Source organism: Drosophila albomicans, chromosome 3 (assembly GCF_009650485.2).
Source record: "Drosophila albomicans strain 15112-1751.03 chromosome 3, ASM965048v2, whole genome shotgun sequence".
NCBI lineage: Eukaryota > Metazoa > Arthropoda > Insecta > Diptera > Drosophilidae > Drosophila > Drosophila albomicans.
The window spans coordinates 44,164,191-44,188,959 of record NC_047629.2 but is presented as its reverse complement, the minus strand read 5'-3'; the positions used below and the strand labels follow the sequence as shown (position 1 = coordinate 44,188,959).

Here is a 24,769-nt window from a genome sequence, read left to right as displayed (position 1 = left end):
GTTGAGTATAATGTCAACGTTTAAGCAACAATTAATTTGCATTTTAATAACACTCAATTTGCATATGTAAGCCGCAAAAATATCGAATGAACAACAAAAAAATTGCGCCCCTGGCGACCGTAAATCATTCAAATATCAACCACAAATCACAACAATTAAGACAAATGTGCTGAAAAATCTACTTAACGCTGCCCACTCACACACACACACATGACGTATGAGCGATGTGCGCCCGTGTGTGTGTGTGTGCTTGTGCCTATTAAACGCTTTCAAAACAAACCCAATAAATGTCACAAAAAAGTAGTAGTAAAAGTAGTAGCCAGAAAAGTAGTAGATTCTACTACTCTTTGCGCTGTACGCACGCAAAGAAGTCAAACAAATTGACATACGTATAATTATTATTTTACTTAAGTGCTCGCGCGTCGTCGCCCCTTAACAGTCAAATGAATACCAAACACAGCGACCTGAAATAAATCAAGCGCGCGCGAGCGAGCACACAAACCAAAAAGTCGAACGACAGACAGAGAGAGGGCGACAAAGAGAGCGTGAACTCAAGAGAGCCGTCAAACTGTACCAACGACGACGACGACAACGACGACGAACTTGCTCGTTCTCTCGTTCGCTTGCTCGTTCGTTCGTTCGGTTTATGTCTGCCTCTATGTGTGTGTGTGAGTGTGTGTGTGGGTGCGAAGGTAGCGCCGCCATCGCAGCAGCAGCAGCGACAGCAACAGCGACGACAGCAGCGGCAGCGGCCATCGCAGTCGAACAGTTTCCCGTTCAGTCAGTTTCGAGTCGTGCCACGGTCAGCGCTGCCAGCCAGCTTCAGTTCCTTTCTGGCTGCCGTCGAATGTTGTCGTCGTTCGGTTGAAACACGCGCACCCGACAAGCACACACATAACAAACAGCAGCAGCAAAATCAACAACAAATCAAAGAGAGACCACGTCAAAAAATTATTGTTGGAATTTATTTCGAAAATAATGAGAAGTTTTTTTACACACACAAGATAACATCAAAAAATGTAAAATTATTGAATTAACAATTCAAACAGTGAAGTATTTGAAAAGTGTATTAAGCAAAAAAATTTGAAAAACAAAACAAAGAAATTATCAGTTAAATGAAGATAAACAAATTACAAGTTCAAGTGACAATTCGAACAAACAAGTGACAACAAAAAACAAACAACAAAATAAAAACAACAATCAACAAGCACATTTTGTGGATTAAGTGCTATAAAAAGTTCCTGTTGCAACTCAGCAAAACATCAACAAACAAAAACAAAAACAACAACAACAACAACCAACTACAGCAGCAACAACAAAAACTTGGATTACTACAACAACAGTATTACAACACAAACAACAAACAAGCACAACAAGTGAAACAAAATTAAAATAATCAAAAACAAACAAAAAATCAAGTGCAAACAAAAATTATTTAAAAATTTTGCTAGCAACCAAAAAAGAAAGAAAACAACAAATTGGGAAAACTTGTGCAACACATAAAACAAAAAAAAAAAAAACAAAACAAAACAGACCCAAGAAATGTGAAAGCGTAACAAACAACAACAAACAACAACAAAAGTGAAAGAAAAAGTGCACAAAAATAAAAAGGTTTAAAAATAAAAATTCAAAACAAAGTTGAAATAAACTTTGGCAAAATGTCGCTGAACCTTTGAGACAACAACCAACAACAAACAACAAAAGAAAACAGTTGAAACAAGCAACAAACAAACAAACAACAACAACAACTCACACACACACACACACAGTGGACACAAGTGTGTGTTAGATGCCCATGTATTTGTTGATGCCATGCAATTGATTGTTGACAAAATTCCCATGTATTCCAAACAAACAACGAAGCGCAATTCCAAAAAGTAAGTTTCAATTTTTACCAAAACAAACAAACAAAGAAGTAAATAAATGATAAAAAGTGCAAAATAAATATCAATGTAATCGAATTACGATTAATTGAAAATTAAAAACGAATTCTGAGTGCAAAAGTGAGAGCAAAATAAACAAAAAAAAACAACAACAAACTGATAACAAGCAACAAAGAAACAAACAAACAAACAACAACAACAGCTGCTGACTTCTCTCCACTTCTACTTCTTCTTCTTCTTCTACCACTTACAACACCAACAACAACAACAAGCGCAATAAAGCAAAACTTAGGTAAAATATCTAAAAATAAATTCCATTTAAAACAACAAACGAAAAAAATTAACTTTGCCACTTTAATTTCAATCATAAAATTATTAATATCCCCATTAATAATTAATAACAAATAACTGTGCAAATGGCAAAAAAAATTTTGTGTATTTCTTTATCTAGAAACTCTTTTAATTGTTGTGCTTTGAAAGGAATGTGCTTTTGTTTTTAGATATTTTATTGTAAATTTTTGTACAAATTATGCTTTGTTTGTTGTAGACACAAAAAAAAAATAAAAATCAAATCAAAAATCAATTTTAATACTAAAAGTGACAAATTCGATAACAAAAATTCCCCAAAAATTTTTGTAGTTACATTTTGGGAATAATCAATTGAAATTATGCCTAAAATACTAAATTAAGAATATACCAAAATACCATAACTTATTTGTTAGCTTGTAAATTAAGAATATACCAAAATACCATAACTTATTTGTTAGCTTGTAAATTAAGAAAATACCAAAATTAGCTACTTAGTTTTAAATGGTTTTTCTTTTATAAATATACTTATAAATAGTTCTTAAGTATTTCCAAATTTCAAGTGTGTCATCGATGTGTGTGATAAATGACATTTAATTTTTGTGTTTTATCAGTCTCGCGTTAATTTTTAATCACCCAGATTGTGAAATTGTATAATTGGAATTAACTAGAATTTTTTTTTGGTGGCCTCTTCAACTAAATTTATTTATTTTGTTGAGTTTCTTATTCGCCCCTTGTAAACACATCCTCGCATCAGCTGTGATGGAGTGTGTCTCTCTCTCTCTCTTTCTCTCTCACGCACAGCTGACCCATAATTGACTCTCACACATACACAGACACAGACTCACCTCAGTGTTTGCACGTACGCCACAAGTCGAAGAGAAGTGAAGAGAAGTGAAGAAGCAGAAGCAAACACAATTTGTTCTGCAACTTCTTCTTCTTCTACTTCTTCTTCTTTTCGACCTACTGTTGTTGTTGCTTTGTAGCTGTAGTTTTTCCTCAGCAGTTTTTCCATTGAACTATTTTCGTAGAAGAATGAAAGAACATTTTTTTTCCCGCTACACATTGTCAGTTTTTTTTTCTGGCTTTTGTATCGGGCCAAATGGGGGAGAACAGAGAGAGAGAGAGAGAAAGAGAGGGGCCGAAAGTGGAAAAGAAAAAAAGGTCAAACCGAACGAAGCATTACAAACTCGTCTCATCTGGAATTGGGATTGGGTCCGTCTCTCGTTTTCTTCTTTTCCGTTCTTAGAGTTTCTGTTTTTTTTTTGCCTACCTACGTTTGCTGTTTTTCTCACATGCCACGCATATTTTTCCCTCCACAACAATGAAACCAAAGACGCTTGTAATTCATCAAGAAAATGCCGGCACAGGTATTCAACCCATTCAACACACACAGGTAGTCGAAAGTCAGTGGCAAAAGAAAACGTTTTGTATCTTAAAGATACAGTACAAACTATACTAAAAGTGCATATCGTCATCATCATATCGAAAAGCGATGCGACACATCAATCAACCACCAAGGCAACCAAATCACAACCCATCAACACACACACAACAATACACAAAGCAACCACCGCATAAAAGAGTCGCCAAAAATTAACAACAGCAGCGAAAAAAAAAAACAACAACGAAAAGAAAGGACGACAAAGTAGCCGTTTTTACCTCCCCGAAGGACTTCCTGTTGTCGATTCTGTTTCTGCCTTTGGCAATTTTCACACGGGAAATAAAAATGCGATACAATAAGTAAATGGGCAGAAAAACAAAACCTAAACGCGGAAAACCATTTGCAAATCGCCAAAGCAAACGCAAACGCAAAAAAAAAATCAAATATAAACAACAGCGAACAACCCCCCGGAGAATACCTCGAGGTGCACTACGAAAAGATATAGAGAGAGAGAGAGAGAGAGAGAAGAGGAACGCTTCATACTCTCATTAACCCCAGAGAGAAACAAACATTCGCAGCCATTTATTGCTTTATCGAAACAGAGACCGAGACCGAGACCACCGCGTGCACTTATGAAAAATGCCTCTAATAAGTGCACAGCGTATTAATAAACCCATCAACCCTTGATATACGATCAACATACATATATCTACACGTTACACGTGTAAATGAAACCACCCCATTTAAATACAAAATATATTTTTGTGGGCCTACTTTTTAACCCCCTTTTTGTACTTTACGTTGTGAAGGTCAACGCTTGTCTCGCATATCTAATTGCAAATTTCGATTTGATTAGGCATTAATGGGTTAAGATTCTGACTTTTGACTCTTCGCGTTTTACAACACTTCTCTTTTTAAAAGGTGCTCAAAACGTATTGCAAAAGTCAGCTGATTAAAATCGATTTGATTGAAGCTTAGTGAGATGTCATTTTTCAACACTCATTTTCGAATTTGATTTGATTAGGCATTAATGGGTTAAGATTCTGGCTTTTGACTCTCGGCGTTTTACAACACTTCTCTTTTCAATGGTCGTCAAAATTTTTTTTCTGCTAGATGAAGTCACCTGATAAATGTCGATTTGAGTAGAGATTAATAAGTTGTCGTTTTTCAACACTTATTTTTGAATCATAATTCAGTTAAAAGTCTAACCTTTGACACTTGGCGTTTCACAAAACTCATCTTTTTAAATGGTCTTCGAAAGACCTTAAAGAAGTCACGTGATTTGATTAGAGATTAATGGGTTGTCGTTTTCCAACACTCATTCTCGAATTGTTCTCAAAACTCTTAAAGAAAAGATTTAATTAAGCAAAAATGGGTTAAGAGCTTGAATTTTGACTCTTGTCATTGTTCAACACTCTAAATCGTCCTCACAACACCTTGTTTAAAAGATCCTAACTTTTAAGTTTTGCCGTTATCCAACACGCTTTGTGTACTGACCTCAAGTCACCTAATAAAGAGCGATTTGATCAGGCAATAATAGGTTAAGAGCTTGTTTTTTTCACTTGAGTCGTTTTACAACACTATTTCTCTAAATTTAAAAACACCTCGAATAAGTCACTTGATAAAAAGATCCTAACTTATGACTCATTGTTTTACAACACTCTTTAGTTCTTTTTTTGAAACTGTCCCCAAAACACCTTGAAGAAGTCACATGATAAAAAGCGTTTCCCCCTCCTAAAAAACAAAAACCACCGAAAAAACCACACACAACGAAGAAAAAACCAAAAAAAAACAAAATATACGTTTAACGACCCAATTAAAAGGCAACCAGCATTGATATCAGAGCCTCAATACATTCGCATAGATATTGTATAGTAAAATGTATGCTTAAAACGGAAAAACAGAACTCAGAAAAAACAAAAAAACCTAACCGAACAACAACAAAAAATATAAATAGAAACCAAAGTTGTTGTCAGAGCCATAGATAGCACTCAGCACAAGTTTCAGTTGCACACACGAGAAATCAAAGGTAACCAAAAAAACAACAACAACAACAAAAAAAAAGCGCACCTTATCAGCACAACAACAACAACGACGACAAATTATGGAGCAAAGTGCTGTTATTTGCCTCAACCTGACAGACAAACAGATCGTAGCGTTCATTTTCGATTCGTACAATTCGAAACAATGGAAATTTATATGGCACTTTTGGTTCGGGTTCGGGTTTCGGGTTCTTCTATCGCATTCCCTCGTATCTCTATCTATCTATATCTTTCCTCTCCCTCTCTGAGGTATGCAGAATTGTTGAGTTATCGCATCGCTTATCATCTGACTTCTTTCCAACACACACGAAAAATAAAAAAACCGCCCACCTACTAGCTGACGAAATGTGTGTTTTAGGCCCCCGAATACCATAGAATACCCCTCTACTAACATATATAACATTTATACCGTTAACGGTCTACGATTGAAGAGATTGTCAATCGGTTTTTTTATTTTCGTGTCGTTTTTCGATTATTTTTTTTTCATTTTTTTTGTGAATGGAACTTTCAACTGCGGCGCGTATGAGCGTATGGCAAATATTTATGGTATTGCGATTGCGATTATAAGTATTATATATATATTGTGAAACGAGTGCAGATTCGTAATGAACGTTGCACAAATGAATGAACAACTAAATGTGCTGAGAACTGGAAATACTTGTAATTACATTGCACGATTAATCGAAAGTAAACAAGAGCTCCTCCATTCGCAATTACTGCTGAGGTTAAAGTTTAACATTAACTGTTATTCTTATTACCCTAACTTTCTCTATTAAGCAAAGGTTTCAAAGTTGCAAGTAATAGTTGAAAAACTTACTTAATCATGCTGATAAGTCAATTGTGATTTAATTCTGATCATGCTCGCATATTTTTGATTAAGAATTGCAGCTCATCGTTTTACGTTCAACAACATTTGCGCCTCTCTCAGCGCTTCTCATAAATTTGCAAGCTGCCTCTCTCTGCGCTTCTCACAGTTTCGAGTGTCCAAAAACAGCTGCTGTTATTATTGTGTTGCTTCAACAGCTGTTCCTCGAAACTGTTTCCTTCTTCCTCATTCCACAAGTTTTGTTGGCTTTAACAATTTTGTGGTTATGTTGAAAGATTTGAAGATTTCTGAATTTATGGCACAAATTTCTTAAACAATTTCGTATTGGGCTTGTTTTTGTTGTTTGTTGTTTAGCTGTACTTCAGTCGACATTTTTGTGTTGCTTCAAACTGGTTTTCAAGTACGACGCCAGCGTCAGCAACAACAACAACGATGACTGAGAAGCCAGCGTCGATTTATGCGTTGAGTTTTTCGTCGTTTTTATTTGCGCTGTTGCAATTTTCGCTTTGTTTTATTTTAAAAATGTGATTTATGTATATTGTTTATGTGCTTTGGTTGCTGTTTCTCTCTCTCTCTCTCTTAAAATACTTGAGCAAAAATTATTGCAGCTTCTTTTTTTTTGTGTTTTTGCACTAAGCTTTAGCTTTTGCGATGACAGTCAGCCTTCGACTTATTTTTAATGTTTATGTGTCTCTAATTGTTTATGATTTTTGCTTTTGCCTGGCGATCTCGCAATGGACGATTGTGTTTAATTGGCGATTAGATAAAAAACAACGACAACGACAACTAACTTTTGGATGACGCTAACGAATTATCCAATTCGTTTAGAATTCATTTCGTATATGCCACAAGGTTCTACACACCGTTCGTCGAGCCAGCGAGCGACGTTGGCATAAATTTTGTTTCAGCAAAACTGACAGATAAGATAGCAAAAGCAACCAAAAGCGACAAACTAGGCGTAAGGTGCGCAAAACTGTCGACTGATTGATAGTTACAGTCAGTACAGTGGAAAGGCAACAAGTAAAGAGGGGCAAAGGGAAAGGGGGCGGAGGGCAGACAGAGCTGGTCTGGAACCAACTTTGTTGCTGTTGTTGATTAGCGCGTGTTACAAGTCAATGCTGCCTGTTTTTTTTTTCTTCTGTTTCTGTTTTGTTTTTATCGCTGCACGAGCAGACAGCAACCAACAGCGACAGCGACAGCCATCAAAAACCATTTGGGGTTACATCACACAAGGACAGTAGCACCAACAACAACAACAACAACGAGCGAAATGCAATTACAAAGTTGTGAAATGCATTGCACATTTTATTTATGCGTTGAACTCTGAAAATACGAGTACTATGACGCAGTTCTCCAAACGACAAAATGCTTAGTATACAGCAGCATTTAGTTGACATGTGCGCTACAGTGAACACTGCCTAAAGTGAACGGACAATAGGAAAGCTTAAAAAGAAAATGTGTAGAAATAAAGGTGTAGCAAAGTAATGAAAGTAACTGTTACAAAATCAAATAATTATTTTACAATTTTTGGTTTTTCTTTTTATTTGTCCAAGAATAAAACAAAAATCTTTTTCTTTCAATTTTTATATGTTGAATATAGAAATGGTAAAAATAAAATGAAAATTATTATTTTCGTCTTTATTTTCTTAAATAATAAAATAAAAAATAGTATTCTTTAATTTTTGTATACCGAAGATAGAAATAAAGTAAAAAATAATCTATTTCTTTTCCACTTTTTTTATGTTAAAAATAAAAAAAAGTTAAAAATAATATAAAAAAATATGGTTTCCCTTTAATTTTCTTATGTTGATGATAGAAATGGTCAAAATAAAATAACAAATGTTCATATTTTTGCTTTTAATATATAATCTTTTCAATTTTATTTGTAATAATTTGAAGGTAGAAATGATCAAAATAAAATACAAAATAATCTTTTAATTTTGAATTTAGATATTCTAATATAACTGCTTAATACTAATTTCATGTTTTGTGAGATTTACATTAGAGAATAAAAACACAGAAATAAGAAATTACAAAATAAGTTGGACATTTAAATTAACACTTTACATTCTTCAACTTTTTTAACAAATTATTTTTAATAACTGCCTCTTAAGTATATTCAAGATCGTGTTCTAAAAACAAGCGCCCAGAAGTATGCTATAATTATTTAAGCTTATTTGCTGTACAAATTTATATTAAATTGATTAAACTAAAATTCAAATTTAAACAATTTTAGACGACTTAAGTCAGATAGCAAATTTTACTACATATTTCAAAATCAATTAATGTTTTTACCTCACTCCAAAGAAACTTCCAATTTCAAATTAAAATTGACAAAACATTTATAACGTTGCTCCACTGTGCCGCGTATCGCACATTGAGGCACTCACACTCAGTCACACAAGTGCTAATTAGTGTCATTATATACCCAAACACACACTCAATCGCGGCGTGCAAATAAAATGCAACCCATGCTGCGTATACGCAACGTGTGCGGTCAACGGCAAAAACGTTTTGTTGCTGTCGTTGTTGCTGTTGTTGTTGTTGCTGTCGTTGTTGTTGCTGCTATTGTTTTAGTTGTCGCTGTTGTAGCTGTCTGCAGTTTACAGGTGCCGAAAATGCGCCTAACAAATTTCAGCAAAACCAACGCAACAAAAAAAAGGCATTCAAATATTACTCATACCACATGTGGTACGCGCTGCTCACAAATCGAACAATGGCAACAGGCAAAAACAAACTTTTATGCAACCCCAGGCTGCCTGCCTCCCCCTCCCCCCTCCCTCCCCCCCTCCTCTCCGTTCCCCTTGGGGCACAATCGTTGCACCGCAAAACCGGCAAAACATTTATAAAAATGAATTTAAAATCGACAGGAAAATGCAACTGAGAGAAATTTCAGACAATATTTTACATAACACACAATGGCTGGAAAATGCGGGGAAAGTGGGAGAAGGGGGAGAAGCGAACTGCAATTGGCCATATAGAAATATGTTTTTGTGTTCCTTGTTTATTGTTTGCCGCAGTTTTTGTTGCATTGGATTTTTAATCAAAAATTGTGCGTTATTCTTTTATTTCTTGCCATGCGATTTTTATAAAGTTGCCCGCTCTGCTTTTGCTTCTCTCCCTTTTTCTTTTGTCTTTTTCGAGGGTTGCTGCTGTTGCTTTTGCGGTGGTTGCTGCGCTCGAGTTCGAGTTGAGTCTATTATGCTGATTTATTTTTATTTTTATTGCAATTTATGATGAACTTCATGCGAGAGAGTCCATTGACAAATAAATCATAAGACGATATTTACTACGCCCTTAACTGGGCGGAAAGTTTATTGGAATATTCCAAACACACACACACACACTCACACACACACACAGCGGGCGATTTGGCGCCAAAGTAATTCACTCAAAATGAAACCATAAAAGCCAAAGTAAATCTGGGGTATGATGTCCTGTAACTTGAGGCGCCGTCTAGTTTTATGGCATCCCAGTTTTTTTTTTTTTTTTGGCGTCATGCTGTTTGAGAGTTTATTTTCTTCCTTTCTCCTCCCCACTTCTTGACTTGAAGTTGCAGCAGAGAAAAAAAGTGCTGCATACCTGCAGGCGCCAAAAAAAGGAGTGAGAGAAAAAAGTAAGAAGTTAAAATTGGAAAACATTTTTAAAGCAACTGCAATTGAAACGCAGACTGTGGAAAGTGTGCATGTCCAGGGGAAGGGAAGAGTTCAGGGGGTGGAGTGGAGTGCAGCATTAAACACCCTTGAAAACAACTGTCAAACGCATTTTGAGAGGGTATCGAATGCAGTCAAACAATGGAACGTCGACGTTGATGACGAACCACACCGAACAGCAGCTGGATGTGTGTGCTGTGGTGGAGGAGTAGTTGGGGGAGGAGTAGTATGTATGTGTGTGTGTGTGTGTATGTAGTAGCTGGGGGTTGGTTATGAAATACAGCACTGCGGATGTTATTGGTTTTACACCAAATGCTGGACGAATTTTGTGATGTATGTGAGGCTTTGTCATCTGTGTGTGTGTGTGTGTGTGTGCAGCTCTGATGGCATTCAGTCAGTTCTTCTCTACTATCGCATGCCTGTCATGTTTTATATGCAATTTTTTTGAGGGGGGGTTCCAAATATTTCACATACGCAGTGTTGGCCACATCGAAATCGAAATCGCAAAAACGAGAAACCCCTTTAATAACTGCAACTACATGTCGAACAACAAACCATCATATAAATCAACTCAGTCCATTGATAGCAATGCTTATAAAGTATATTTTTGACCTCCACCCCTCCTCCCCCCCTTGACGTCTATGCCACACATCAGTTCCGTTTTGTTCCACGCACGTGTCTGACAATTTTTTACGGCTTTCTACAGTTTTTTCCCTACTCTATTTTTTTTATATTATATTTCTTTGTTTTTTTTTTGCTTACACGCGCCAGCAAATGGCATCTATAAAAAGCGCACGGCAACTAACACAATAACAACAATGGCAAAAGATAAATAAAAACAAAAAAAAAGCAAAAAACTTTTGCACTTATTTTTCAGCTTTTTTTGTTGTTGTTTCCCGCAGACATTTGCCAATCATGAACTCTGGCCAGACACATTGCATTTAGTAGAGCGTCGAGTTTATATTGTGCAATATTGTGTAACCTCCCTCTCGCTTCCTCTCTTTCGCACTCACACTCGTTTTCGCTGTTCAACACTGTCCATCCACACACTAATTTAGTAAGCGCCCCAACCCTAAACACATAAAAAACGTATATTTCAACAGCTGACATAATCAACCCTCCCTGTGGAAATATGAAATTCGTAAAGAAAACAAATTATTAAATATTGAAATAAAATAACGGTTGTAACTGCGACTTAAGCGCAGCTCACGCCAACTTCCAGTGTTGTGTAAGACGATCGAGATGCCCTTTCGCTTTTTCCCCCTCTCGCAAGGCATTTAAATAACACGGAAATCATTCCGAGATAGAGCGAGAGAAAAGTACATTTGTTTTATGACCGTTGCAAATTGAAGTGCGCGCAATTTACAATTAGAGAGAAAGAGCGAGAGAGGTGAAGTGTAAGGGACCTGGAGAAGAGGCGACATAGCGACAGATCAGCTGCTGCGATCTTGCACTGATTTTTGTTTTGTATGCGTTACGCTTACAATTGTTTTCTTTTATCTAATCAATAAAGAAATTTATATCTAATCAGCGTACAGCAACAACAACAACAGCAAAGCGCAACAGAAGCAAAAACAATAACAACAACAAGAGTACAGCAGCAGCAGCTGTATATCTGTACTCACACACACACGCACTCACATGCATTACATATGCATACCTTTTTCACTCACTCTCCCAATGCAAATTGTTAGTCACATAATGAGGCTGAACGAAACGAATCGAAACAAAACGAGACGACAAAACTTGACGATTATTTGACGATTGTATGACGTTGTGCCCTTCGCTCCTCGCCCACTCTCCCTCGCTCGTTAACTCTCGCGATAGACATGCCTGCAGCGCCACTCTTTCAACTAACGGGCGTTAGGCAATTTGTTTGTTTGTTTTTGTTTAACGCTACATTTAGTTGTTGCTGGTCGTTTTTTTTTATCGCGCATACACCTTGCACTATTTGCGATCTATCTGCCGCTTGCGCTCTCTCTGTCTCTCTATCTTTCTCGTAGTTTGAAGGTTATGCTGCCAGGAAGTTGCTCATAACTGTAACTAGCTGGTTAATAACGTTGATTGCCATATACTCGAATATTAATATTTGCATACTCTACAAATGGTTCGCCTTGAAGCATGCCACATTACTCGTAACTCGTAACTCATTATCAATCCTTTGCTGTCCAGTTTTCGCTCTGTGACCTGCTGACCCGCATTTGCAGCGCCTTCACTTCACTTTACTCATTGCTTTTGCTATTGCTCTGGTTTGTTTTGTGTGTGTAGCATTCGCCGCACTGCTCACACCAACGCCCTCGCAGCACTTCGCCGCAGTCGTTCTATCTCGTTCTAGCGGCCGCACTCAACTCGAGCGATTAGTTGGACTCAATGCTAATTTATCGTCACAGTCGCTACAGCGGCAATCACAGGTTCACTCCACTGCTCTTCCACCTGGCTCCCCCTCTCTCTCTCTCGCTCTATCACACCGTATTGTTCGCTCTCGTCTTGTGCCTGTCCCCTCTTTCGCCTGCTTGCTCTCTTTCGTCTTTGGTCGTTGCCGGCTCGTCATGCGATTATCAGCCAATCGCTTAGTGTGCTATTTATTTACATTTGCCATTTTGTTGTTGCTGTGTGTGTGTGTGTTCTTTTTTTCTGTATTTGCTTTTGTTGTGCGGCGCTGTTTTTTGTAGATGCGCAATTATTGTGAGCGTGTTACTTTATATTTCTGTATTGTTTTCTCTTTATTTATTTATTTTTTTGTTGCTGCTGCTATTTTGTGTTATTTTTTTTTGTATTTATTTCGTACTTTTCCAATTCGCATTGCGTTTTGTGTTTGTGTTCTCGTCGCTTCATATGCTGCCATGCTATTGTTGTTGTTGTGGGGCTAGCAAATATGCTTAATTATTTTTACCTTAAAAGTAGCTCCATCAAAACGCGAATGTGAAAACAATTTCAATGGAATTGTGAGACGAACATCGCCATTGCTTTGTTTATGCCAACGAGAGGGGGAAGAAGGGTTCAGAAGGGTGAAGGAGAGGGGCAAGCCCTGAGCCCATTTGACATTTTAGGCATTTAAATGTCAAGAGAGAAGAAGAGCGACAAGTGAAGCTAACAAAATGCAATTCGAAAAACACAAACAACAAACGAATAATGATGTTGTTGTCGTTGTTGTTGTTGTTGCTATTTGCTGATAATGATGACGAGAGCATCGTGAGCATAAAGCTGACATCATCATCGCCACAAAAGTGTCCCATTAGAAGTAAACGAGTTGACAATTGCAAATCTTCGCAACGCGATGATTATTATCCATTGGAAAACATCAGAAAACATTCACAAAAGTGGCACACACACACACACACACTCTCAACTGACTCACAGCATCCATTGAAATCTTTGGATTTATTTTTATAACAATCGCCGAAGATTTTACTTGGAATTATGCGCAATGTGCAAGTCGATTAAATGCAAATAATTAGCTATGAAATTCTTTTGAAATTATGTCGAGAAAAATGCTCTATTATTTTGCAGAATTTTGCTAATGGCTTTGATAAATTTTCGAAAAGAATTTTTCTCGTTAAACTATAATACTCTGTAGAAATCAATATAACATTTGCAAAGATTTTTTATTTTATCTTTATATTATCTTTTTTAAAGAGAAACTAATTTTAAGTTCTTGATCTTAAGTTCTGCTATCCAATTATTTGCTGATAATACTTCTGAGTATTAAATTATCACACTTTATAAGCAAGATGTGGATTTTGTTGATTCTGAATAAGATATCAAGAAATTCTCTTGTATTTGTCATGAGAAATAAGTTAAAAATAGTTAAATTATCTGCATATAAATATAAAATATATATACTCTGCTCTTTATTTTTCATAATACAAACTTTTCAATCATGAATTGTTATATTTATTTCTGGAATTTACTCAAGTTTCTTCACTTTATCAGCCACCTTTTGCTTTTTCTCTTTCGATCTTTAATCTTTTCCCTAACTGTCGCTCTCGCTCTCTAAAAAAAACTCTCGCTCTCTGTTGACAGCTTTCATTTCGGCTTGACTCTCAAAATTGGAAAGCTTCATTAGAAAACTGTGAAACAAAATTACTTTCGCGTTAAAAACTCGATAGAATTGTCAGCTGAGCGCTGTTCGGATCGAATTTATATACTATATAAGATATAGATCATAAGAAAATCATGTGGAGTGCTTATCAATGGCCAACAACTAATCCGAATTATTATTTGATCTATGATTATTGCAGAAAAAATGATGAAATGAACCAGCAGGCGGGCTCCTCAAGGGCGCCAGCCACAGGGGGCCAAATCTCACCGCCAGGTGGCAGCAGCAACAACAACAACAACAACAACAACAGCGGCAGCAACAGCAGCAGTGTTGTCGATGCACAGCAACAGCAGCAACTGCAACAGCAGCAGCAGCATCAGCAGCAACAACAACAATACTACAATCAACAGCAGCAACAGCAATACCAGCAACAGCAACGCGAAAGTTTTTTGGCTTATCAGCAGCAACAACAACAGCAGCAGCAACAACAACACCATCAGCAGCAGCAACATCCGCAACACCATCAGCAACAGCAGCAGCATCACCAGCAACAGCAGCAACAACGCTCGGTGGGCGGCAGCAACTTTATGCTGGGCAATGAGCTCGTCGGTGGCGACAGCCTGCGAAGCCTGAACAACACCTTCGGTCCCAACTCGGAGTTCACATCGCTTGGCGGCAGCAACTCGGCCAGTTCACTCGGTGGCCTCAGCTCCTCGAGCGGTCCAAGCGTCCAAGGCCAAGGCAGCGGAGTCGGCGTTGGGGTTGGCGTTGGCGGTGCTGCTGGTTACCCGAATATGGTCCAACAGCAACAGCAACATCACCAGCAGCAACAGCAACAACACATGTCCAACATGGATGCCATGGGTGGCTACAGTCAGGTGATTATCAATTTAATAACTCATTTTAGATCGATTATGAACAAAAGCTAAACAAATTTCAATTATCGATTTTATTTAGAGTTGGAAATTTGAATTTCATATTTTCAAATTATTTAATTTTTATTATTATTGACTCTATATTGAGTCAAAAGTTCAAAGTTTGAATTCCAATTTGTTTATTAAAATAGTTTAAATACTTCACTTTAAAAAAATCTTGAATTTCATATTTGAATTATCGATTTAATATAAAGTTACAAATTTGAATTCCAATTTGTTATTTAAAATAGTTTGAGTGCTCCACTTTAAAAACTGCAGCCTTATTGCACTATTAACTTTAAAGAAATAAGTTGTTGTCAGCCTACTTGGATTTACCATTTGATTTACAAATTCACGATTCAGACATTTTGTGAGGATAACTTATAGATATTAAATTATATCATATTTTTTAGAAATTTGATTAGCTTAAGCATTATTGGTCAAACCAAATTTGTAAATTATGTTGTATAAAAATTGCAGCCTCTTAGGATTTACCATTCTATGTGCAAATGAATAATTCATTAAGTCAGTCAGAATAATAACAAATGTTATAACATTTTATAGTTATAGTTGAAAATTTAAAGAACTTACGCCTTATTGCTCAATCTCGCTTTGTTAATTATGTTGTGTGAAAATTGCAACCTCTTAGGATTTACCATTATATTTGCAAATGAAGTCAGTCAGTGAGGATTATAACAAATGTTATATTATTTTATACTTATTGTTGGAAATTTAAAGAACTTGAACTATGTATGTTGTGTAAAAATTGCAGCCTCTTCAGATTTACCCTTGAGAACAAAGAACTTTACATATCTAGATATTATTCTACTTATCTGTTACTCTATAACTAAACAACTCCCTTCCTACCCTCTCACTTTGACAGATGGGCGGCGGCATGCATCCCAATGGCGGCATGATGGGCAACGGCAATGGCCAATACATGAATGGAGGCGGTCAGGGCGGCTACAACGGTGGCCAAGGGGGCATGGGCATGGCCGGCATGGGCTACGGCAATGCAGCGGCACAAAGACATCATCAGGTGAGTAAGAATGTCGGATGACTTCATGGCAGCTGCAGCTGCAGCAATCGTCTCTAGTCTTCAGTCTCTTCAATCTCTCTGCCAGCTGTTGACAAATCGCAATTTAGTTGGAGGCCAAATGCATCTGCCAATAGCTTTCAAACTCTTAACAATACAAAATGTTTTCCAAAATTGAATCGAAGTCGCAATTCAATTTGGCATTTTCAATGAGTGACAAATTCGCGCTTTTACGAAGACGTTTCAAGAGTGAAAGGGAAGCTCAGCTACACTTGAATGATTTTTGTTTTAAATACTTAGGGATGGGTTTTTAAATAAATGATGTAAGAATTATACCTTAAACAGAAATAATCGAAATGTGCTGAAATTTTGTTAATTTATAGATTACATAATTGAAATCGAGAATTAGGTTTAAAAATTAGTAAATATTGAATTAAAACATGTTCTTAGAATTCTTTCTTAATATATAATATAGTTTAGAAATGTAGCTCTACGTAATTGATTTCGATTTTCTTAGAATTCATTCTTAATATATAAAATAGTTTAGAAAGTTTAGTTTAGTATTTTCTAATCTACAACACATAATTACTTTACAATACATTTCCGCCTGCAAGTCGATGAGTTTCGCAACAGTTATTGACAGTCAAAACCCGGATCATGCTTCTAGGCAGATACAAAAGTCAGATCAGCTCATTTAGCTATAACTATCACCCATTTAACGAGCTGCCTGGCTGGCATAACACTCGTCGTAAAACCCTCCCGTATATAGACGGCATATGGACAAGGTCACTCCCCAACCCAATGCATGCATAATCGCAAAACAGAAACGAATGAGGAGATAGACAGATAGAGAGAGCGGGTTGGAAGCGGGCGAACCAATTACGAAAGATGCAACTACTTATCGAAGCGACAGGTAAAAATCTCTCGCCCGATTTTATGGCTCAACTTGGTGTCGCACTTTGCCTCGTCTTCGGCTCCAACGCGTGCTCGGCTCGTGTTCGGCTTATGTGCGGTTCATTCGGGTTTGCTTAGGTTCGGTTTGGGTTTTGGTTTTGTGCCGTGACGTCTCTCAATGCGCTTTCAATAACAAACTTAATTGCTTGCACGCTGCGAGCAAAGTGCGGTTGTAAAACGAGGAGAAGCGGAAGGGGAGACGCGCTAAGCTAATTAGTTGCCTGCCAAGCGCAGCTGTTTGATAGCTAGATTGTTCTCAGGCATACTGTTCCCAGACGAGACTGTTCCCATTCCAATTTGAAATGTTCTGGATGTAACTCTGACTGTTGTCAGTTCAACTTTTATCGATGCGACTGTTCCCACTTAAACTGTTCTCACTTAAACTGTTCTCTCCCACTCTGACTGTTCGCACCCAGACTGTTCTGACTCCCACTTTAGATGTTCCAACTCCACAAGTTCATTCTTGGACTGTTCCCACTCTGGCTGTTCCCATTATGGCTGTTCCCACTCTGACTGTTCCCACTCTGACTGTTCCCACTCTATCTGTTTGCACCCAGACTGTTTAGGCTCACACTTTTCCAGCTCTAGATTTTCCGACTTGAACTATTTCCATTCTGACTGTTTCCACTCTATTCTTCCCCCTTATACTTTAGATGTCTCAAATCTAAAAGTCGCCACTTGAACTGTTCTCACTCTGTCTTTTCTCCCTTCAACCTCAACTCAACTCTAATCCAACCCTCTTGATCCTTTTGTCCTTGCAGATGTCACCCATGAACCACATGCAGAACATGTCAATGGGCCCCGGCGGCAGCATGCCCGGCATGCAGATGGGCGGCATGAATCCCATGGCCAAGATGCAGGGCATGGCCAACGGTGGCTACTCGCAGCAACAGGGACCACCGCCGCAGCAACAGCGCCGCATGACACCCTATCCCCATCCGCAGATGCACATGGCTCAGAAGCGTGCCGGCGCTGGCGTTGGCGGCGGTGTCGGCGGCATGTATCCGAATCCCGCCCAGCAGCAGCAGCCCAATCCGCAGATGTACGGCGGCCAGCAGATGCATCCGGGTGCCGGAGGAGGAGCCGGAGTCCCGCTGCCAATGCAGGCGGGCGCAGGGAATGGCTATGGACGAGCTGGTCCCATGGGCGCTGGAGGCGTGGTCGGAGCTGGTGGCGCTGGCGCCTATGGACGCATCTCGGCACCCAACGGTGGCCCAGTGATGAGTCCCGGTGGCGGCATGATGCCCATGGGCGGAGCGGGCATGGTGCCCGGTGGTCCAGGTGGCTGCATGGGACAGCAACGCTTTGTACCCCAGGCGGGCGGAGCTGGCGTCGGTTATGGCGCCGGTGGGGGCGGAGGAGCAGGCGGCATGGGAGGAGCGGGCGCGCATCAGGCGCAATTCTATCCTGGCAGCAATGGTGGCGGCATGGGCGTGGGCGCTGGCCAAGGCGGCATGTGCCCGGCTGGACCGGGCGCCGTTGGCAGCACCGGCAATCCCTACCAGAATCAAGGGTGAGTTTAAGAGAAGGAATGGTTTTTTATGGAGTTACTTATTGTACTTATTTTCTTGTTACAGTTTCCAGCAAAACTATCAGCACAGTCCAGTTCCTGGCAATCCGACGCCACCTCTGACGCCGGCCTGCAGTGTGCCCTACGTCAGCCCCAATCCGGACATCAAGCCTCCAATGGACAGCAGTAAGTTCAAAAAGATTTAATATTGATATTATACATAGTTATTCTATTAATAGTAATAATAACATATCTTTACCCTGCAAAATACCCTGAAAGATCATTGTCTATATATTCTTATCCGTAGTTCTGTCTGTCCGCATTTTTGAAGACTTAGATCTCTCAGACTATAAGAGCTATTGCCATCAAATTTGTGCACAATGCTTATGAGGTTACAAAGCAACTAATGATTATTTTAGATATCCATAATTTCTTTAACTATCTCTCCAAATTCTAGTAAAATGAATATAAAGCGTAGCTCTAAAGCTGCACTTTTGAGATTTTCAAAGGTTAACAATAATGAAGTGAAGAATTAGTACACAAAATTTCATTTCTACCAGCATTTTAGCTTTGAAGTTATTTAAGTTTTTATCAATCTTGTACTTTGCTTTCTTGTACTAATTTTGAGTTTATTTTCTTCTCTTTCAGGCGAAGAGATGAGACTGACATTCCCGGTGCGGGATGGCATCATATTGCCACCATTCCGCCTGCTGCACAATCTCTCGGTGAGCAATCATGTGTTCCATCTCAAGCAGAATGTCTACAACACGCTGATGTGCCGGTAAGTCAACACAATTGAAGCAACTAACCAAGTCAGGTTATAACTTTTGATCTTCCTCGATCGTAGCACCGATTTGGAGCTGCAGCTGAAGTGCTTCCATCAGGACGATCGCCAGATGAACACAAACTGGCCGCACACCGTCACCGTCTCCGCCAATGCCACGCCGCTCAACATCGAGCGATCCGAGAAGAACAGCACTGCGCTGCGTCCGCTCTATCTGAAGGCCGTTTGCCAGCCTGGACGCAATACGCTGCAGCTGACCGCCAGTTCCTGTTGTTGTGTAAGTACCAGACTCTCTTTCCTCCAATTTGAACTCGAACTAATCTCAACTCTTCCTCTCTTCTTTAGTCACATTTGTTTGTGCTGCAACTAGTCCATCGACCATCGGTGCGTCAAGTGCTGCAGACGCTGCATAAACGCAATCTGCTGCCTCTGGAGCACAGCGTGCAGAAGATCAAGCGCAACCTGAGCCTGCCCAGCGTTGGTGCCGATGGCGCTGCCGTTGCCAGTCCCGAATCGGTGCCCGGTCAGTCGGGTCAGCAGCCGCAATGCGCCAAGATCTCATTGAAGTGTCCCATCACAAAGTCTCGAATACGTTTGCCCGCCCGCGGTCATGAGTGCAAGCACGTGCAATGCTTCGATCTGGAGGCGTATCTCATGATCAACAGCGAGCGCGGCTCGTGGCGTTGTCCCGAGTGCAGCAAGTCCGCCATCACCGATACGCTGGAGATCGATCAGTACATTTGGGCCATACTCAATACGCTGAGCCACTCTGATGTGGATGAAGTGATCATTGATTCATCGGCCAATTGGCGTGCCCTCCAACACAACGGTGGCATGCCGAATGCTCCGCCTCCAGCTGGCGGTGCACAAACTCCCAATGCTGTGGCGCCATCCAATGGCTCTGCGAGTGGCAATTCGAGCAGTGGCAACACTGCTGCCAATGGCAACACGAATGGCAGCAGCAGCAACACGAGCGTCGGCTTGCCGGCCATCAAGCAGGAGCTGTGCGATGACATTGCCAAGGTGATGTCGCCGGGATCCACACAGCTGCCCACCTGGGACAATTCACAGGCGATGAGTCCGTACAACATGCACGACATGAATTCCATTGCCAATGGCAATATGATGGGCAACAACAACGCACCCAATGGCGGCCAACTGTAAGTAACACTTTAATGTCTGCTTCTTCGCAAAAACTGACTTTTTTCCTCATCTCTTTGCAGTGGCAATCGCAGCAGCTACGACAGCTTCAGCGGAAGTCATGGCGATGGCAATAATATGGCCAACAGCGATGGCGTCAACTCGCTGGATCAGCTCAATGCCATGGAGAAGTCGCTCAGCGATCAGGTAAATTTTGCTACATTATACAATAACTATACTAATGCAAACATTGATTGGAATTGAATCCGAAACATAAAGCTCTAACTTAGCTACATTTCTTTCCTTGGTCATGGAATATATAAAGTATATTTGGTATATAAAAATACCATCACCATCATAAATGTGAAGAGTTTATAAAATAACTATCCTAACACAGACATTAATTGAAGTTGTTATCCTAAACATAAAACTTTACCTTAGGTACAAGCTTTAACTTCATTCCATTTCCTTTGCCACGGAATATATAAAGAGTACATAGTATATTTTGGTATATAAAAATACCATCACCATCATAAATTGTTAAGACTTTATAAAATAACTATCCTAAACATTAAGATTTAACTCAGGTATAAGCTTCAGCTTTCCTTTGTCATGGAATATTTGAAAAATATAGCATACATTTGGTATATAAAAATACCATCACAATCATAAATGTGAAGACTTACAACCATTTTCATTATGAGAAACCCAGAAATTATCTTGCTTCTTCAAATCTTCAGCATTAAAATCAAGCATTTCATTTAAATTTCATTTCATTACAAATGCCTCATTTACCTTTTCGTTCCACCATGGAAAATCCCATAATTTAGTATCATTTATATACAAGTATACCATTACCACAATGCAGTATAAAATAACCAGATCGATGATTGATCTCAAAATATATAAATCGTAATTAATAATAATAAAATATTAGCAAATAGATAATAGTAAAAGTAACTTCAGACAGTAAACCTAACCCCTCTCTCCTCCCTATCTTGCAGATGCCCCACACACCACACACACCTGGTGCAGCCAATCATCCGATGACGCCCGGTGGTCCGCCCAGCGTTAGCTCCTCACACAATGAGCCGATCAGCGGCGGCACGCCCAACGCCTCCAATGGCAATGGCAACAATAATAGCAACAACAACAACAACAGCACTGGACACAATTCACCGCAGACACCAGGAACGCCAAGTCGTAGTCTGGGAAGCAGCACGAGTCTCTCGAATGCGGACAACCAGCAGCAACAATCCCAGCAGCAATCGCAGCAGGAGCAGTTGCTGAATTCCCTGATGAGCAGTCAGACACAGTTGAACGATCTGAGCGCAGAGCTGCAAAACTTTGATCCCGCCGCTGCGGGTCTCGATAACAACGGACACGATCTGAATGTAAGTCGATGAAAGAATTACTTCCAAAAATAGTTTGAAACTAAGTTTTGTTTCTACTTTATTTTTAGCTGCTGCAGGATATGGATCCCATGGAAATTCTCTCGTATTTGGATCCGCAGACAGACCTCAATACGCCGCCATCGAGTGGCAGCAGCAACAACAATGCTAACGATGATCTGTTGGCCACGTTATTCGATTAAGGCCGCCAGTGTTGCACAACGCAAAACAGCAAATGGAGAACGAAAGAGAAAAATTCAAGAGAAATGTAAAAGAAAAAAAGAAAACAAAGCAAGTGAAAAGAGAAAAGCAAATGGCATGAAACCATAATTGTAAATAGTATTATTAATTTTAATGAATTGTGCACTATAGCAACAAACAACAACAATTTTCGTTTCCTCACACATACACACACATCTACACACAAAACAACAACAACAACACGAAATCGAAGCAGTAAGTGCAAAATTGGAATTTTGCAGTGTTGAAAAACAATGAAATGTGATTTAAAAATTAATTAATTAAATTAATTGGCATTTAATTTAAACAAAAACAAAAAACAAAAAAAGCATAAAAATATAATAACAACAAACAGTCATTATACCATATAATTCAATTCAGTTGAAAGCATTACTAAAAACCTAAAAAAAAAAAAACAACAAAAATTTTATGAAAAATTCCTTCAATGAAATTTACGAATTTAAATGTGTAATTTTCGCTGGTTCCCCACCCGCAATTTGAACATTTTTTTTGTGTTTTATTTTTCGCATTGAAAATTTGATCAGGACATTTTCATACATTTGATGCACATTTAAATATGTGAAATGTTTCTTCTTTATTGTACAAAGTATTAAAAAGTAAAATGTAAAAGAAATTAATAAATACGCAGCAAAACATTACAACAAACACATTAAAGAAATAAAATACAACAACAACAACAAGTAAAGAAAAAGGGAAGCATGAGCAAACAAAAACAAAAACAAAAAAAGAAAATACAAAAAATCCCAACAATTTTATTACATTTATAAAATGAAAACATTTACATTTTAATTGTTGCATAATTTTAATTATTTTTTAATGCCTATAAAATTAATTGATTTAGCGCGGTAAACTAAACGAAATTTAAGCAAAATGGAAGCGCATAAATAAAACAAAAATGGAAGGAAAGCGAGAGGGAAAATTTAAAATATTAAGTGTAAAAAAATTGTACTTGTAATTTAAGGCGCAAACAAACAACTATTACAAATTTAAATCAAATTTAACGCTAGACGTAAAATAATATAAAGTAAAATTAAATAAAATATAATATAAATTGTATATATCGATATGTATGTTATATGCGGCAACAACAAAACACACACAATTACAACAAACAAAAAAAAGGAAAAGAAAAAAAAAAACAAAAATATGAAAAGAAAAATAATTAATTAATACATATAAATAAAAAAAAAAAATACGTATATGAAAAAGTATTGTTTAAAAACACTTTGGGTTTCGTTTTGATTTTTTACATTTACATTTTCTTTTTATTCCAGTTGATTGCAGATAAAGTTTTACGTTTTTACTTTTATTTCGTACGATGTGGTTAACATGGACCAATTTTTATATAATACCCACAAGCCGAACGATTTAATGAAACCAAAAACGATATTGATATATGATCATACTAAACACATAAACAATTAAGAAAAATAATGAAATATGAAATTTCAAAATAGCAAAATTTTTAAGCGAAATTAAATGCTTTTCGAGCTATTCCAAGTCCAAAAAAAAAACAAAAATAACAAAATGAAAACGAAAAAAGCTTAAAACAATTATTGCAAAATCTCGTCAATGTGGTAGTTAAATGAATCTCAACTTTTCTCAATGTTATATCAAAATAAAACAAAAACACCATATGCTAAATTATTATATATAACGCTTATCGTCGTACTCTTATTACAAGCAAAAAACAAAACAAAATCGAAAGAAGAAAGTATAAAAACAAAAAACAAAAAAAAATCGTAGTGGTTTCATTGTAAAACAATATTTCATAAAATTTACGAATAGCTTCGACATTTTTCTCGCTTCTACCAAAAAAAAATTGCTAAAAGAAAAACAAGAAATACTCGAAACATTATTTGGAGATCGCTTCCTTGGGCGCCAGTGTTGCAAAACACACTTTGATCTGCAAGCGTTGCCAGATCGTGCGTCGTTTGGAAAGTGATCAACAAGAAAACGAATTGGAATCGATTCGGGGGCAAGTTGAGGCCATGGAATATGCGCAAATGTGATTTTATTCAAAATAAAATACACATATAACGAAAAACAAAAAAAATCAGAAATATTAAAATAATGAGAAAGTAAAACGAAGTAAATAAAGCACACAGATACAATTATAATTAATGACATTTTTATTGAATCGCCATTGGCTGAGCGTGAATGAGAGAACGGAGTGTGTATATACGAGTATTTACCTAACATAACATATATGAATATATAATGGATATATATACATATATATTATATATGATTATATTAATGCTAGTTGTTAAGTTGTAATTTTAAAATGATGAAAGAAAAGCAAATACACATTAAATAATATTGAAATCAAGCAATAACTTCAATTGGGTTTGGGATTAATTTTGATGGGTTTGAATTTTCATTTCGATATATTTCTTTCCATTTTTTTTTCTTTCTTCCTAAATCATGAACTTTAATTCATAATTCGGAAATCATCTATATGATATGAGGATCATCTGTAAAAGCTTCTAGATATCTGCGGCTTCAAAAGCTAGATTAACCAAATGAGCTGAGACTACTTTTTAAATTTTTAAAATTCCTTTCCTTTAAAACACAAAGATACAATTACAATTAAATACATTTTTATTGAGTTGCCATTGGCTACACGTGGATGAAAGAATA

The 24,769-nt window shown here is 37.8% G+C and overlaps 1 protein-coding gene across 2 annotated transcripts; it reads left to right on the top strand.

Moving 5' to 3' along the window:
• The first annotated feature begins 782 nt into the window (after nucleotides 1–782).
• On the top strand, nucleotides 783–22,903 carry LOC117567316 (zinc finger MIZ domain-containing protein 2). 2 transcript variants are annotated; one of them, XM_034247207.2, is made up of 11 exons: nucleotides 783–1,877; nucleotides 14,336–15,014; nucleotides 15,934–16,089; nucleotides 17,802–18,553; nucleotides 18,618–18,736; nucleotides 19,199–19,331; nucleotides 19,398–19,611; nucleotides 19,680–20,494; nucleotides 20,558–20,681; nucleotides 21,479–21,868; nucleotides 21,937–22,903. In XM_034247207.2, exons 1-11 carry the CDS (start codon nucleotides 1,813–1,815, stop codon nucleotides 22,066–22,068), a joined length of 3,579 nt encoding a protein of 1,192 aa, XP_034103098.1. In that variant the 5' UTR covers nucleotides 783–1,812; the 3' UTR covers nucleotides 22,069–22,903. The 2 variants fall into 2 exon arrangements, with proteins under 2 accessions (XP_034103098.1, XP_034103100.1); XM_034247209.2 differs by lacking the exon at nucleotides 783–1,877 and adding an exon at nucleotides 1,908–2,175.
• The last annotated feature ends 1,866 nt before the right edge of the window (nucleotides 22,904–24,769 follow it).

Bases quoted from the DNA above. Each gene is read 5' to 3' on its own strand.
- LOC117567316 (XM_034247207.2), top strand. From the start codon at position 1,813: ATGCAATTGATTGTTGACAAAATTCCCATGTATTCCAAACAAACAACG. The intron at 20,682-21,478 runs GTAAATTTTGCT...CCTATCTTGCAG, and splicing joins AGAAGTCGCTCAGCGATCAG to ATGCCCCACACACCACACAC. The intron at 21,869-21,936 runs GTAAGTCGATGA...CTTTATTTTTAG, and splicing joins ACAACGGACACGATCTGAAT to CTGCTGCAGGATATGGATCC.